At 49.1% G+C, this 14954-nt stretch overlaps 1 protein-coding gene across 1 annotated transcript in view; it reads left to right on the top strand.

Annotated features, from left to right (window-relative positions):
- The window catches only part of TUFT1 (tuftelin 1), a 52213-nt gene that overhangs the window by 35290 nt on the left and 1969 nt on the right, over window positions 1-14954 (top strand). The window contains exons 5-10 of the mRNA XM_056853256.1: window positions 2302-2373; window positions 3996-4112; window positions 4892-5020; window positions 6544-6638; window positions 9472-9577; window positions 12816-12899. Coding sequence (XP_056709234.1) covers window positions 2302-2373; window positions 3996-4112; window positions 4892-5020; window positions 6544-6638; window positions 9472-9577; window positions 12816-12899 — 603 coding nt within the window. The remainder of the gene's footprint in view (window positions 1-2301; window positions 2374-3995; window positions 4113-4891; window positions 5021-6543; window positions 6639-9471; window positions 9578-12815; window positions 12900-14954) is intronic.

The following is a 14954-nucleotide window of genomic DNA, read 5'->3' as shown; positions in this document are numbered from 1 at the left end:
GAGTCTCCCATAAGTTATAGAGAAATACGGCATATAAAAACCAACTACTTCTTCTACCTGGCAAAGGGGTACACTTGTCTGCCGGTCGTAGCAAAAATCCAATGGCCTCTTGAAGTTGTTAGTCTTCAAGATGTTGCTGAATCTTTTGTATTGTGCAGGCATCCCAATCCTCCCTGCAGTGCCAAGCAAAAGGGAGCATGCACAGTAGGAGCAATGCGGTCATGGGGGACGCTTGATTCATTTTTAATTGCTGAACGGGCTCGTAAGCGACTTTGCAGAGCTTAGCAGCCACCCCAAACAGGGCCGCTGAATCCTTGCTCTTTCCAAATAAGCGTGTCCCTGCTTGTCAGCTTGTAGCAACTTGCTAAAAGGAAATGCGAGAAGACCCGCACAGTGTAAGCTTTCGGTCAAGTGACCCTTGGTGCTTGCCTGGAGGCGTACATTACTCGCCAGAGGTGACCAGGCAAATGGGGCTTGGTGCACCTGCCCCAGCGCTCCGCCAACGCATTGACCACGGGGAAAGCGGAGCCGTGTCGCAAACGCCGTCTGCTGCGCTCAAGGGACTCCCTGTTCAGGCTTGCCTGCAACACCTCTGCCCGCCCCAGGGCTTACCTTGGCAGCTGTCTGACTCACTTTTTTTGCAGAGCTCCTAGACGCAAGCAGATAATTGTTTTGCTAGCTGGGAGGAACCAGCAGGGAACTGTCCCCTCTTTGCGGCCCTCCCCCCTCCCTCTCCAGGCCTATGCCATGCCTGGCGACGCAGCCAGAGCCTTGCCCCCTCGGGAGGCGTTTGGCAGGTCCCGCTGCCAGGCCGCCGATGCTCCCGAGAGCCGTGGGAAGACCGGCAGCCGACTTTCAGCCCTTCCAAAAATGGGGAGTGGTGACAAAGAGGGCGTGCAAGCAGCTTGCCCAGGCAGCAGAGAAGTGATAGGGCATCGGTGCACATTCCTGCAGTGGTGCTTGTTTGGGAGCGAGGAAGCGGGTGCTCAGCTTTCCTGGCGCTTGTGTCCTGGGGACCCTGGCAGGCGATGAGCCCCTGTCTACATAGGCAGCTTAGAAAGAAGGCGGTTTAGGGGAGACATGATAGAGGGCTATAAAATTATGCCTGGTGTGGAGAGAGTGGACAGGGAGAAGCTTTTCTCCCTCTCTCGTAATACTAGAACACAACGGGGTCATCTGCTGAAGCTGGAGGTGAGAGATTCAAGTCTTTCTTCACACAATGCATAGTTAAATTGTGGGACTCACTGCCCCAGGATGTGGTGATGGCTGCCAAGTTGGAAGGCTTTAAGAGGAGAGTGGACATGTTCATGGAGGAGAGGACTATCTATGGCTACTAGTCAAAATAGATACTAGTCACGATGCACCCCTATTCTCTCCAGTCTCAGAGGAGCATGCCTATTACATTAAATGCTGTGGAGCACAGGCAGGATGGTGCTGCTGCAGTCGTCTTGTTTGTGGGCTTCCCAGAGGCACTGGGTTGGCCACTGGGTGAAGAGACTGCTGGACTCGATGGGCTTTGGTCTGATCTAGCAGGGCCTTTCTTATGTTTAGTTGGGGGTTCCCAAGGGGCTGTGCTGCCCTCTTTTGTTAATGACCTGGATTATTGCGGTGTAGGTATCCTTTCCCCGCTCACCTGGCTGTGTCCTGCCGGAGTCCTGGGAAAGCACTTCTGATCTTTTTCTGCCCCCGTGCTAGCAGTGGCCAGTTCTTCTTTCAAAGAGCTCAGGGGGGCTGTGCATGCACCTACCTTGCAGGGGTGTGGTGAGGTTAAAACGGCCTCGCTGCGCAACAACTCTGAGGTATTTTAGGCTGAGCGAGCTGGGCTTGTTCTGCATTGCGCGCAGTGCCTCATGACTTGAACCCAGCACCTTCCCTATCTCTTGTTATATTTTGTTGGCTAGAGCGTAAGTCGTTGTTTTGTACTGCAGCCCCCTTCGGGAGGTTCCATAAATCCAGGGAAGGGGGGAGTGAAAACTCTGGCAGAATGTGTAGTAGTTATCTAGGACTTGGGAGGTCTGAGTTCAGATCCTCCCACAAAGTTCATTGGGTGCCTTGGGACCGTTGCTCTCCTACCTCACAGGACGGTTGTGAAAACCAGTCAGCCGGTGTGTGTGTGTGTGTGGAGAAACCATGTGCATCCCCTGTGAACTATCTAGAGGAAGGGCTGGGTAAATATGGGTGGATAAAAACTGCATCTTTGGAATGGATCCTGTCCAACTGCTGACAGAACAAGAGAGGGCATGCCGACAGCTCTTGAAATCCTGAAGGTGTTCTCTCTCTTATTTCCCCCCCAAAATACAGTTGACTTCGGCAAAACAGAATGGGATCCGTCCGTACAGAACTAACTCGTATCGAAGCCTGTCTGCAAGTGAGGTATGTGGGAATATAAGAAAAGCCCTGCTGAATCAGACCCAGGCCCGTCAAGTCCAGCAGTCTGTTCACACCGTGGCCAACCAGGTGCCTCTAGGAAGCCCACAAACAAGACGACTGCAGCAGCATTTATCCTGCCTGTGTTCCACAGCACCTAATAGAAGAGGCCTGCTCCTCTGATACCGGAGAGAATAGGCATGCATCATGACTAGTGTCCATTTTGACTAGTAGCCATGGATAGCCCTCTCCTCCATGAGCATGGCCACTCCCCTCTTAAAGCCTTCCAAGTTGGCATCCATCAACACATCCTGGGGCAGGGAGTTCCACAATTTAACTCTGTGTTGTGTGAAGAAATACTTCCTTTTATCAGTTCTGAATCTCTCCCCCTCCAGCTTCAGCAGATGACCCCGCGTTCTGGTCTTATGAGAGAGGGAGAAAAGCTTCTCTCTGTCCGCTCTCTACATCCCATGCATAATTTTATAGACCTCTATCATGTCTCCCCCTAACCGCCTTCTTTCCAAGCTAAACAGCCCTAAGTGTTTTAACCCCTCCTCGTAGGGCAGTCGCTCCAGCCCCCTGATCATTTTGGAATACTTTCCCGTGGAAAAACAGAGGTCGCCGAGAGAGTCCTCTGTTCCCAACAGGCTGTCTCCCTCCGTCCATCCTAGATCCTGGCAGAGGGGCGGGCGGGGGCAAAGGGACCAGCTGTCTTTCTGGCTTGAGTGAGGACCCAACATGCACCGCAGGGGATGGGACATGAAGATCCTTGGGGAAGGGAAGAGCTGGCTCCTACGGCCCCTGCCAACAGCCACTTCTGGGGTGCGGTATTGCTCAGGCCTGGGGGGTGCAGGACTGTCCGCCAAAGATGGCGTCCCACCCTACGGCATCGCTTCCTTCCATTGACTGCCTTTGGGGACATAGAATCATAGAATAGTAGAGTTGGAAGGGTCCACCAGGGTCGTCTAGTCCAACCCTCTGTACGATGCAGGAAATTCACAACTACCTCCCCCACACACACCCAGTGACCCCTACTCCATGCCCAGAGAAGATGGCCAAGATGACCTCCCTCTCATGATCCCCCTATGGTCATAGAATCAGCATTGCTGACAGATGGCCATCTAGCCTCTGCTTCAAAACCTCCAGGGAAGGAGAGCTTACCACCTCCCGAGGAAGCCTGTTCCACTGAGGAACCGCTCTAACTGCTAGAAAATTCTTCTTAATGTCTAGACAGAAACTCTTTTGATTTAATTTCAACCCATTGGTTCTGGTCCGACGTTCTGGGGCAACAGAGAACAACTCGGCACCCTCCTCTCTATGACAGCCCTTCAATTACTTGAAGATGGTTATCCTATCCCCTCTCAGTCTTCTCCTCTTCAGGCTAAACATACCCAGCTCCTTCAACCTTTCCTCCTAGGACTTGGTCTCCAGACCCCTCACCATCTTTGTTGCCCTCCTTCGGACACGTCCCAGCTTGTCTACATCTTTCTTAAATTGCGGTGCCCAAAACTGAACACAGTACTCTAGGTGAGGTCTAACCAGAGCAGAGTAAAGTGGCTTCATCTGGTGAGGCCCCGTTTGTGACCACTGATCGTGTCTCTTTCCCGCCCCCCAAAACGGGCCTTCAGGAGGAACCGTCCTACCCCAGAGAAGACATCCGGATCATGCGCGAGACCACCAAGAGGCTTTTCTCCAAGCTGCAGGAGGCAGAGAAGCGGCACCAGTCGGATCGGGCTGCTTATGAGGTGAGCGCGCAGAGGGCTCTGGAGGCGGCGGCCTGGGGCCCGCGGGTCTGTTCCGCGGGTGACCCGTTTTCCCCTGACTCTGGAGGCTCTCTCTGTTTGTGCAGCAGGCCGGCAGGGCCCAACGGGATAGCTTGGTAGAAAACAGCTCATTCCTTTCCTTTAGGGCTGTGGTCCCAAACCGTTTTGAGCCTGTGGACGCCTTTGGAATTCCGACACAATGGCGGGGGGGGGGGGTCATAGCCACAAACTGGCCGCTGCAGCTTTTCCTTCAGTCACACAGTGCAGATCCTTGTGTTGCGGCGGGAGCTGCTGCCAAAGCAACATTTTTAAAAATTTTTTAATTTAAATACCTACACAGCCTTGTTGTACAGAGCCCCACCAAAACAGTTGGTGGGTGCCAGGAAGAAGAAGAGGAGTTGGTTTCTATGTGCTGACTTTCTCAAACTTTTAAGGAGAATCAAACCGGTTTTCACTCTCCTTCCCTTCCCGACCCCACAACAGATACCCTGTGAGGCAGGTGGGGCTGAGAGAGCTCTAAGAGAGCTGTGACTAGCCCAAGGGCACCCAGCTGGCTTCCTATGGAGAAGCGGGGAAACCAACCCGGTTCACCAGATTAGCCTCCGCCGCTCATATGGAGGTGTGGGGAATCGAACCCGGTTCTCCAGATCAGAGCCCACCACTCTTAACAACTATACCACGCTGGCTGAAGGTGTGTGCCCGTCCATAGACAAGTCCCGTGACCCACTCCCGGGGTGTTTTTTTCTCTCCCGCGTTTGCAGACGTCCATCTCTCACTACCGGAGGGAAGCGGAGCAGTCCAGCGCGGCTGTCCAGCAGGCCGAACTGGACCTGGCAGAGAAAGATCTGAAGCTGGAGGAGGTCCAGCGGCTCCTCTCGGGGATGGAGAAGGTACCGTTCTTCCTTGGCGATGACAGCAAGGAACCCATTCTTACTTCAGTTGGCAGAGGCGCCTCCCCCGGGGGTTTCCTGATTTCCTCCGCTTCGGCGAGATGCCCCACTCCAAGGTGGCCGGCCCAGAAGGGCCGTTTGCGGATCGGTTGTTGTTGCCGTCCTGCGAATTAGATCACCAATACAAGCCACCAAGGGAAAGTCTTGTTGGCGAACTAGGAATTGATTAAACGCAGCAGAGAAAAACCGAAAGAACAGTGAACTCGGGGTGGAGGAGTAAAACCGTGATGATATAAACCCAGGGTCTCCTGCCTTTTTCATCTCACGGGCATCTTCGGAATTCCAACCCAGCCAAAAATGGCTGCCGCAGGAGGCGGAGCCAGCCACAAAATGGCTGCCCCGGCTTACCTTCGGTCACATGGTGAAGATTCTTGTGCTGCTGTGGCACCTGCTGCCAAAGCAACATTTTTTTAAAAAATCTGCACAGCAAAGGCCACACGTGGCCTCTGCCACTTCTCAAAAACCCTTGGCAGGTGCCAGGGAAGGTGTGGGCGGATGCCATGGCGCCCACAGGCACCTTGTTGAGGAACCCCTTAAATAAACAATCAGAAGCGAGGCTCACCACTGAAAGGAGGGACGGGCTTCTCCAGGCGCCTGATCAGTAAGGGGGATGGCATGCCAGGTAAATAGGTTTGGGGGCTTTTCTAGGAATCACAGAAGGGGAAGGGACCACCAGGGTCATCTAGTCCAACCCCCTGCATAATGCAGTTAATTCCAAACTACCTCCCCCCCCACACACACCCAGTGACCCCTACTCCTCTCGGGGATGGAGAAGATATCTTATAGATATCGAATCACAAAATGAGTTTACCCTTCTCCCAAGACATTATAAATCATTAAAGAGCTGGGGAGGTTTGTCTGGTGCTCCTTATTTAGCAACCATTACGTTTCCTAGTTTTCGACGGACCTTTCCAAGAGCCCAATTTAATGCCTTTCCGTCAGCTATGCTCAGTGGGAGATTTCAGCACAGACCTGTAGAGGCCAGATTGTGCCCCTGCAATTTTAATTCTGTTGAAACACATATTTTACTACACTGTGGATTTTATTGGGAGTTTCGAAATAAGCTGATTTTACCTGTGTGGACCAGAAATTTTAGGAACGTTAGCCGTTCAGATGATTTTATTGTTAAATTTTTACTAGAAGATAAAGATGCTTTTCTCTCTTATTCAGTGGCAAAGGTCTGTTATGTAGCCAGTCCGATTCGGAGATCCTCAGCTGGGGTTTTAAAATTGTAATTTTGTACTGATATTGGCTGGTCAAGCGACTGTAAATAAACTGAACTGAACTGACAGGGCCAAGAGAGGAAAGCAACCTAGACCCCGTGGCTTTCTTGGCCTTTTCCTTGGCCAAGGGAGGCCCTTTTCGGAAAGCACCCTCGGGACGTCTTCTCTGCGGCTCTCATGCCTTCCGCAGTCCCCGGCGGCTCTCCTGACTCGGCTCCCTTCCCCTCCTCTCTCCCCCAGGAGCAGCGGAGCCTGCTGCAGAAGATGAAGGACGACGAATCCGAGCTGGAGGAGCTGAGGAAGATCCGGAGCGACCAAGTTGCCGAGCAGGAAAGGTGAGGCGCGCTGCCAGGGGAGGGCAAAGCTTTGGGCGGGGCTCTCTGGCGCTCCAGAGGACGACGCCTGCCGGGCCTTGGCTTTTTACCTCATAAGAACATAAGAAAGGCCATGCTGGATCAGACCGAGGTCCGTCAAGTCCAGCAGTCTGTTCACTCAGTGGCCAACCAGGTGCCTCTAGGAAGCCCACAAACAAGACGACTGCAGCAGGACCATCCTGCCTGTGTTCCACAGCACCTAATATAATAGGCATGCTCCTCTGAGACTGGGGAGATTAGATATGCATCATGACTAGTGTCCATTTTGACTAGTAACCATGGATAGCCCTCTCTTCCATGAACATGTCCACTCCCCTCTTCAAGCCTTCCAAGTTGGCAGCCATCACCACATCCTGGGGCAGGGAGTTCCACAATTTAACTCTGCATTGTGTGAAGAAATACTTCCTTGTACCTGTTTTGAGTTTCTCACTCTCCAGCTTCAGCAGATGACCCCGCGTTCTGGTATTATGAGAGAGGGAGTAAATAATGGTGTTCTGGGTAAATTACAGCTGATCTCTTAAGGACATAAGAAAAGCCCTGCTGGATCAGACCAAGGTCCATCGAGTCCAGCAGTCTGTTCGCACAGTGGCCAACCAGGTGCCTCTAGGAAGCCCCCAAGCAAGACGACTGCAGCAGCACCATCCTGCCTGTGCTCCACAGTCTCTAACATAATAGGCCTGCTCCTCTGATCTTGGAAAGAATAGGCATGCATCACGACTAGTATCCATTTTGACTAGTGGCCATGGATAGCCCTTTCCTCCATTAACATGTCCACTTCCCTCTTCAAAAGCCTTCCAAGTTGGCAGCCATCACCACATCCTAGGGCAGGGAGTTCCACAATTTAACTCTGTGTTGTGTGAACAAATGCTTCCTTTTATCTGTTTTGAATCTCACCCTCCAGCTTCAGCAGATGACCCCACATTCTAGTATTATGAGAGAGGGAGAAAAGCTTCACTCTCTCCACACCATGCATAATTTTATAGACCTCTATCATGTCTCCCCTCAGCCGCCTTCTTTCCAAGCTGAACAGCCCTAAGCGTTTCAACCGCTCCTCATAGGGCCGTTGCTCCAGCCCCCGGATCATTTTGGTTGCTCTTTTCTGCACCTTCTCAAGCTCCGCAATATCCTTTTTGAGGTGTGGTGACCAGAACTGAGCACAGTATTCTCATTCTCGGATCCCAGCTGCCCTCGGGAGGCTGTGGGGGGGCCACGTCTCTGCTAGAGGCGGGAAAGGGCTGCCAGTCAGATTCTTTTGTCATTGTAACTCTTCAGTGAGGGGCTTTGCTTGCTACTGATCTGAGGGCCAGTGGACCACAGTGGTTAGAGTGTTGGACTAGGATCCGGGAGACCCAGGTTCGAATACCCACTTCTGCCATGGAAACCCGCTGGGCGACTTTGGTACCAGGCCCACACTCGCAACCTAACCTATCTCACCAGGTTGTTGTGAGGGTTAAATTGAGAAGAGAACAACGTAAGCCGCTTTGGGTCCCCGTTGCGGAGAAAAAGATGGGGAGTGAATGAGATAAATGAGTCTGCCTGTTGACCAGTCTTTGAGAAAGAGTACCTCTTATACTGAATGCAGTTTTTTGTGGGTAGCAGTGTTGGTCTCCAGCAGAAGAGTTGGGTTCGAGTTCAGTCACACTTTAGAGACTAACAAAGTTTCCAGGGTACAAGCTTTTCGAGAGTCAGCTTTCTTTGTCAGATACATTGAAATCGTCTCGGTTTTTAGGGTGCTGGTGGACTCGAAACTTGCTCTTAAAATGAATGTGGATGTTTCCAAAAGCCTGCGTAGGTGATTTTTTGAGGAAGTGAATGGTAAACTTCCCTTTAACTGAGATAAAAACTTGCCACGCCTTTCCCTGGGAAAAGGGAAAACCGTGGCTCCATTCTGCTCCCTAGGGGAAAGGCTGCCGACACCAAGAAACAGAACTCAAACCTTAGAGGAATGCATCTGTGGGGTTCAACTCAGTCTTTTGATTTTTTGAAAATGAAAAGTGTGCCCTAAACCATTCTTGGGGTTAGATTTACCCCTCCCCCTTCCTGGCTAACTAATTGACAAACTTTTTAGCTGAATAATCCGCCCATGACAGCTTGCACCCCTGATAGCGCCTGTTCCCATTTCACAGGTGGAGAAACTGAGGGTAAGGGCTGTTTTCTTTTAAGATCTTCCTCCACGGATAGCTGTGGTGGAGAAGAAGGCAAAGAGTTGGTTTTTATATTCTCCTTTTCTATACCTTTAAGGAGTCTCAAAGCAGCTTACAATCGCCTTCCCTTCCCCCCCCCCCACAGCAGACACCTTGTGAGGAAGGTGGGGCTGAGAGAGTTTGGAGGGAACTGTGTCTAGCCCAAGGTCACCCCCAGCAGGATGCAGATGGGGGAATGGAGAAGTCAACCCAGTTCTCCAGATTAGAGTCTGCCACTCTTAACCGCTACAACACACTGGCTCTCTTCTTTGGGTGCGAAAGCTAAAATGACCAAACTAGGCTATCGTACTTTGGTCACATCATGAGACGACAGGAGTCACTGGAAAAGACAGTCATGCTAGGAAAAGTGGACGGCAGCAGGAAAAGAGGAAGACCCAACAAGAGATGGGTTGACTCTGTAAAGGAAGCCACGGCCCTCAGTTTGCAAGACCTGAGAAAGGTCTTGGTCTCTAAAGTGCTACCGAGAAAATCGGGGTATAAAAACCAACTACTCCTTTCCAGGCTACATAGCAAGAAGGGTGTCCTGTGTGTATGTTTTTTTTTTTAATTGCTTCTTTATTTTAACCTGCGGTCTATTACTCCTCGTCCAGGTCATCTAAACTAGAAAAAGAAGTCGCCACTTTGCGGGAGAAAATCCACCACCTGGACGACATGCTGAAGAGCCAGCAGCGCAAAGTCCGGCAGATGATAGAGCAGGTGGGTGTGGCTTTGGGCCGTGGGTCACCATGGGATCTCGGGTCTGGTCTGGGGGGCTACTGACCAGGATTGGTGGGCTCCCTCCCTCGCGAGGTCCTGGTTCTTCCACTCCATCTACTCACCTTCGTTGCGTCTTCACGGGAAGCATTTGGGGGCGCGTGAATCTCTTGTTCCTGCCCCATCTGCTGTTTTTCAAGTCCCTCCAAAATAGCAATATTAGCTACTCTTCACAGGGTTGGATCTACGGGCTGTGTTTTGCTAACCATGGGGCAGTGGTGGACCCTGAAGCTTGAACTATTACGGGGGGGCCCTTTGCAACCAGCAACGATAGGGCAACATCCTACAAGGTCCAAAGGGCCTTGCTGTCCTTGCAAGGACCTCGAAGCCCAAATGGCGGAGAACAGGGTGGTGGGGCAGAGTCCTTGAAAATGGGCCCTACGGCGAGCCCCTTCCCACCAGCAACGAGGTCTGGGTAACCGCTGTTATCTTTTTCAGTGGGGTGGTTCTACGGAAGATGTATTGGTTCATTCTCTAATCGAGAGGTAGAAGGTTGTCAGAGGGGGCTCGTCAGGATAAAGAGGTGAAAAATCTGATTTTTGGTGTTAAAAGTGCACAAGCGAGACGAGGGCAGCCTGAATTGAGAATTCAGATGTTTCTTTATGGTTCCGATTGGCTCTAGCCCTTTAAGGGCTGAGCTACAGGACTATTAAGCCGTGCACCAACGAAGGCTTCAAGAATCCAGCTGCCAAAATGTAGGCTATGAACAGATTCTGTCAAGCTCAGTGACCCCAGACAGCTTGGGGGTTCGGGCGCTGCAAGCCTCTGAGAAAATGTTGAAATTTGACCAATTACAGGGACTTTTGAGGCCATATGAAATGGGTATTAGAGCATATTTTAAGGTGAATATTAAGTACTTCAACCGTTGGCTTATGATTCTGGCACTAAAATACCCTTATTTTAATAACGAACACTAAAAAAAACTCAATATCGATTTTGTTGAAAAATTCACTCATAAAAAAGAAAGTTGCTTCAGGGTCCCTCTGAGATTCGGGGCCCTGAAGCTTAAGCTTCATTAGTTTCATAGTAGATCTGCCAATGCCGTGGGGAGTTATCCAGCGCCAGGGGAAAGTGTCGCTGTTAGCAGAACAAATCTGTCGAGTTCAGCTCGCTGTAAATGTGCTGAGCTAATAGCCCCAGGGAAGAAACCGGATTTCAAAAGGGGACCGAAAGCTGAGACTGAGATTCTTGGGTTTAAGGAGAAATTCCAAGTGAAATCATTCTTTCTCTCTCTCTGGTGGAAACAGCTTGTCAGTTCAACACTGCTGTGAACACATGAAGCTGCCTCATACTGAATCAGACCCTGGGTCCCTTAAATCGGTATTGTCTACTCAGACCCGCAGTGGCTCTCCAGGGTCTCAGGCAGGGGTCTTTCACATCACCTACTTGCCTCGTCCCTTTAACTGGAGATGCCGGGGATTGAACCTAGGACCTTCTGCATTCAAGCAGATTCTCTACCACTGAGCTCTCCAGTGACCTGTTTTAAAGAAGAGTTAGAATCAGAATCATAGAGTTGGAAGGGACCACCAGGGTCATCTAGAGCAACCCCCTGCACAATGCAGGAAATTCACAACTACCTCCCACCCCACACCCCCAGTGATTGGTTGATTGATTTTATTATTGCGGCAATAGCCAGATAAACTACAAACTTTATCAATTAAAATCGATTACAAATTTAAATAATTAAATCAAATTAAAACCTCTCTATACCAAATATAGATAAAGTTATAACAATTAATAATCACGATATTCACAAGGCATAAAGCGATTAAACCACTCGGCACCCTCCTCTATATGACAGCCCTTCAAGTACTTGAAGATGGTTATCATAACACCAGTGTGGTGCCAGTGTGGTGTAGTGGTTAAGAGCGGTGGGCTGGAGCAGTGGACTCTGATATGGCAAACCGGATTCGATTCCCCAGTCCTCCACATGAGTGGCAGAGACTAATCTGGAGAACTGGATTTGTTTCCCCACTCCTCCGCACGAAGCCAGCTGAGTGACCTTGGGCAAGTCACACACTCTCAGCCTCACCTGCCTCCCAGGGTGTCTGTTGTGTTGTAATAGTCAAAATCTAAATTTAGTCACTATGGGGTTAATGTATTTGTTTAGCAACATCATAGACCTGACCTCAGCGTGTAATCTGGCTTTTAGCCAGTCCTATGTATTATTTGGTGTGTTTGACAAACTGATTTGCCAATTTGAATTACATCATTGTTTGAGTTGGCTAACGAGCTCAATTGGTTTCCTGTAGAGATTTTAGTAAAATGGCGAATTTGTAACTCAGTCATATAGCCACTTGCTGGCTGTGCCTAATTGCTTGTTGGTATGTAACTTAATGTTTTAGTAAGCCGACTATGTAACGCTTAGGAGTTTATTATTTTATCAGGAATTTCCCGTTTTACCTTTTCTCTATAGCACTGGTTCCCAACCAGGGGTCCGTGGACCCCTAGGGGTCCGCGAGAACTAAATTAAGGTCCGCAAAACAAACTTATAAACCCATAATAAATTAATATTTTCAATTAAAAGTTCTCTATTATAAAAATATATATTCAAATATTATTCTAAGTTTAATGTTTAACTAACAGTTATGATTAAAGTTTATTTTCAAATTCTAGGCATTTTTATTTTGAACCTTGGGGTCCCTGCACCGAACAAAAAAGTCCTAGTGGTCCCTGGTCAAAAAAAGGTTGGGAACCACTGCTCTATAGATAAATTTAGTTACCTTGATTAATAACTACCGTCTCAGCGTTATTATTTTCAACATGTTGTGGGGAGGGGAAGGGAAGGTGATTGTAAGCTGGTTTGAGTCTCCCTTTAGAGAAAGTCAGCATATAAAAGCCAGCTCTTCTTCGTCTTCTTCTTCATCACCTCTCAGTCTTCTCCTCTTCAGGCTAAACATTCTGCTCTCCCTTGCTGTGAACAGCCAATAACTTGTTACGTTCCTTGCCTTATCTACCAAACTGCCAAGCCTTGAGCCCTTATAAGGAAGAGACAATAAAACTTATCTTTTTGTGTTGTGAAGGGGGGAAGGTGTTGGTGTGAATCACTGAGGAGCAGGAGGGGAAGGTAGTGGAAATGACTTCAGATTCCGATTCTACCTCCCTAGGCTTCCTCTCTAAAAGAAGCACATAATCCAGCACAGTTCTTCGTTAACATTGAATGTTTTCCTCCCCCCTGCAGCTTCAAAACTCCAAGACGGTGATTCAGTCCAAGGACGCAATTATTCAAGAGCTCAAAGAACGGGTGGCTTACCTGGAGGCTGAGGTATTTTCTTTATTTTCAAAACATTATATTCTTTATTTACATACTTTAATTAATACTGTTCATATGGTCAGTTCGGCCCTGAACAGTGTCACACTAAGATCAGAATTAAAAGGATCTATCAGACAGATAGGTACACAGCAGACAGACAGACAGATAGATCCTTTTATCTGTCTATCTAGATCACTGGTTCCCAACCAGGGGTCCATGGACCCCCAGGGGTCCACGAGAACTAAATTAAGGTCTGCGAAACAAAGTTATAAACCCATAATAAATTAATATTTTCAATTAAAAGTTCTCTATTATAAAATATATATATTCAAATATAATTCTAAGTTTAATGTTTAACTAACAGTTATGATTAAAGTTTATTTTCAAATTCCCGGAATTTTTATTTTGAACCTTGGGGTCCCTGCACCAAACAAAAAAGTCCTAGTGGTCCCTGGTCAAAAAAAGGTTGGGAACCACTGATCTAGATAAACAATAAGGAAATCAGTATTTTTTATCTTGATTGACTGAGATAAAAACTTGGCAACTGCCAGTGTAGTATTAAAATCCACCCCTGCTAAAGGAACCCTCAAATTATCCAGTTCACAAACAGATTCCCAGATAAAAGGCTTTATCCATCTGTCTCTAGCTTCGTTGAGCAGGTCGCACCTAACAGGGAATTCTGAACAGTGTCTGTGTGGCCAGAACCACATTGACAGACTCTCTCACGATAGGGTACCCTATTTAAACGACCCAATAGCTCCCCTGATGGAATGGCATTCAGTCTAGCCAACGTAACTCATCGTCTGTATCGTGGGATTGTTAGAAAATCAAAATACCCTGGGAGAGATTGCAGCAAGTTTAGACCTAGGTACAGAGGTAAGTGCACTCTGCATGCTCTTATTGTAGTACTTCTGAAATCCAGTTTTTGCAAGCAACGTTATATTCCACTCCTTGGCCCAAAGATTCTCGGTCGAGCTCAGGACGTGGCAAAACACAACTCGGTATCGGCCCCTCCCCGGCTCCTCGATAAAACCGGTCCCGCAACAAAGCTGTCCTGAATGGTCATCTGCAGCAACCATACAATACATAATAGAGTTAAGCAGCGAAACCGGCAGAAGCCAGAATGGCAAAGTAAAAGAATAGAATTGTCCAGCCGAAACCAAGAATAGAACCCCGGATAAAACAACCAGGGAAACTTGCCCCATTGAGCAGAGACCGCGAGGGTGCGGCTTCCGTCTCTTTCTGTCCCCTTTTGTCTGTTTGGAATGGACCTGGCATGAGTTCAGACTACGATTGGGGTTTTGTTTTTTTGGTAAATTCTTCCCCTCCCCCAAAGTGCAGCTAGAAGTACTGGTTCAGGTTCTGGTTCGGGTCTTTTCAATTTCTATCTTGGAGTTATTTTGGACATGAATATGTCTTCGCTGATCTGGGCCGCCTGGGTGGATAGAATCCTGAGGTAGTGGAGTGGATTATATACATTGTCCTGATCAACCTTAGTCAAGTGTGCCCTTAAAAAGCCGTAGGTGTCTAGTTAAGAGCCAGTGTGGTGTCGTGGTTAGGAGCAGCGGACTGGAACCTGGAGAACCAGGTTCGATTCCCCGCTCCGCATGAGAGGCAGACTCTAATCTGGTGATCTGGGTTTGATTTCCTGTTCCCACACGTGAAGCCTGCTGGGTGACCTAAGAATGCCTGCCTGGGCTAAGGAAGATGGGGGTCAACTGGTCAACTGGGACCGCCTACCTGTAGGAGACCAGCCTTCTGCTTGGTTGCCCCCTAGTGGCACGTGGTGGAGCTGCAGGAGCCCGGATGGATCAAAGCAATGCTCTTGCACCATAGAATCCTAGCGTTGGAAGGGTCCATAGAGGCCATCTAGTCCAACCCCCTGCTTAATGCAGGATCAGGCTAGAGCATCCCTGACAAGTGCTTGTCAAGCCTCTGCTTAAGGACTGCCAGTGAGGGGGAGCTCACCACCTCCCTAGGGAGCTGATTCCACTGTCGAACAACTCCTAGTGTAAAAAAAACTTTCCTAATGTCCAGCCAGTACCTTTTTTCCGCCCGCAATTTAAA

The sequence above is a fragment of the Euleptes europaea genome, chromosome 7 (genome assembly GCF_029931775.1).
Source record: "Euleptes europaea isolate rEulEur1 chromosome 7, rEulEur1.hap1, whole genome shotgun sequence".
Classification (NCBI taxonomy): Eukaryota; Metazoa; Chordata; class Lepidosauria; order Squamata; family Sphaerodactylidae; genus Euleptes; species Euleptes europaea.
This window is presented reverse-complemented; position numbering and strand designations above follow the sequence as displayed.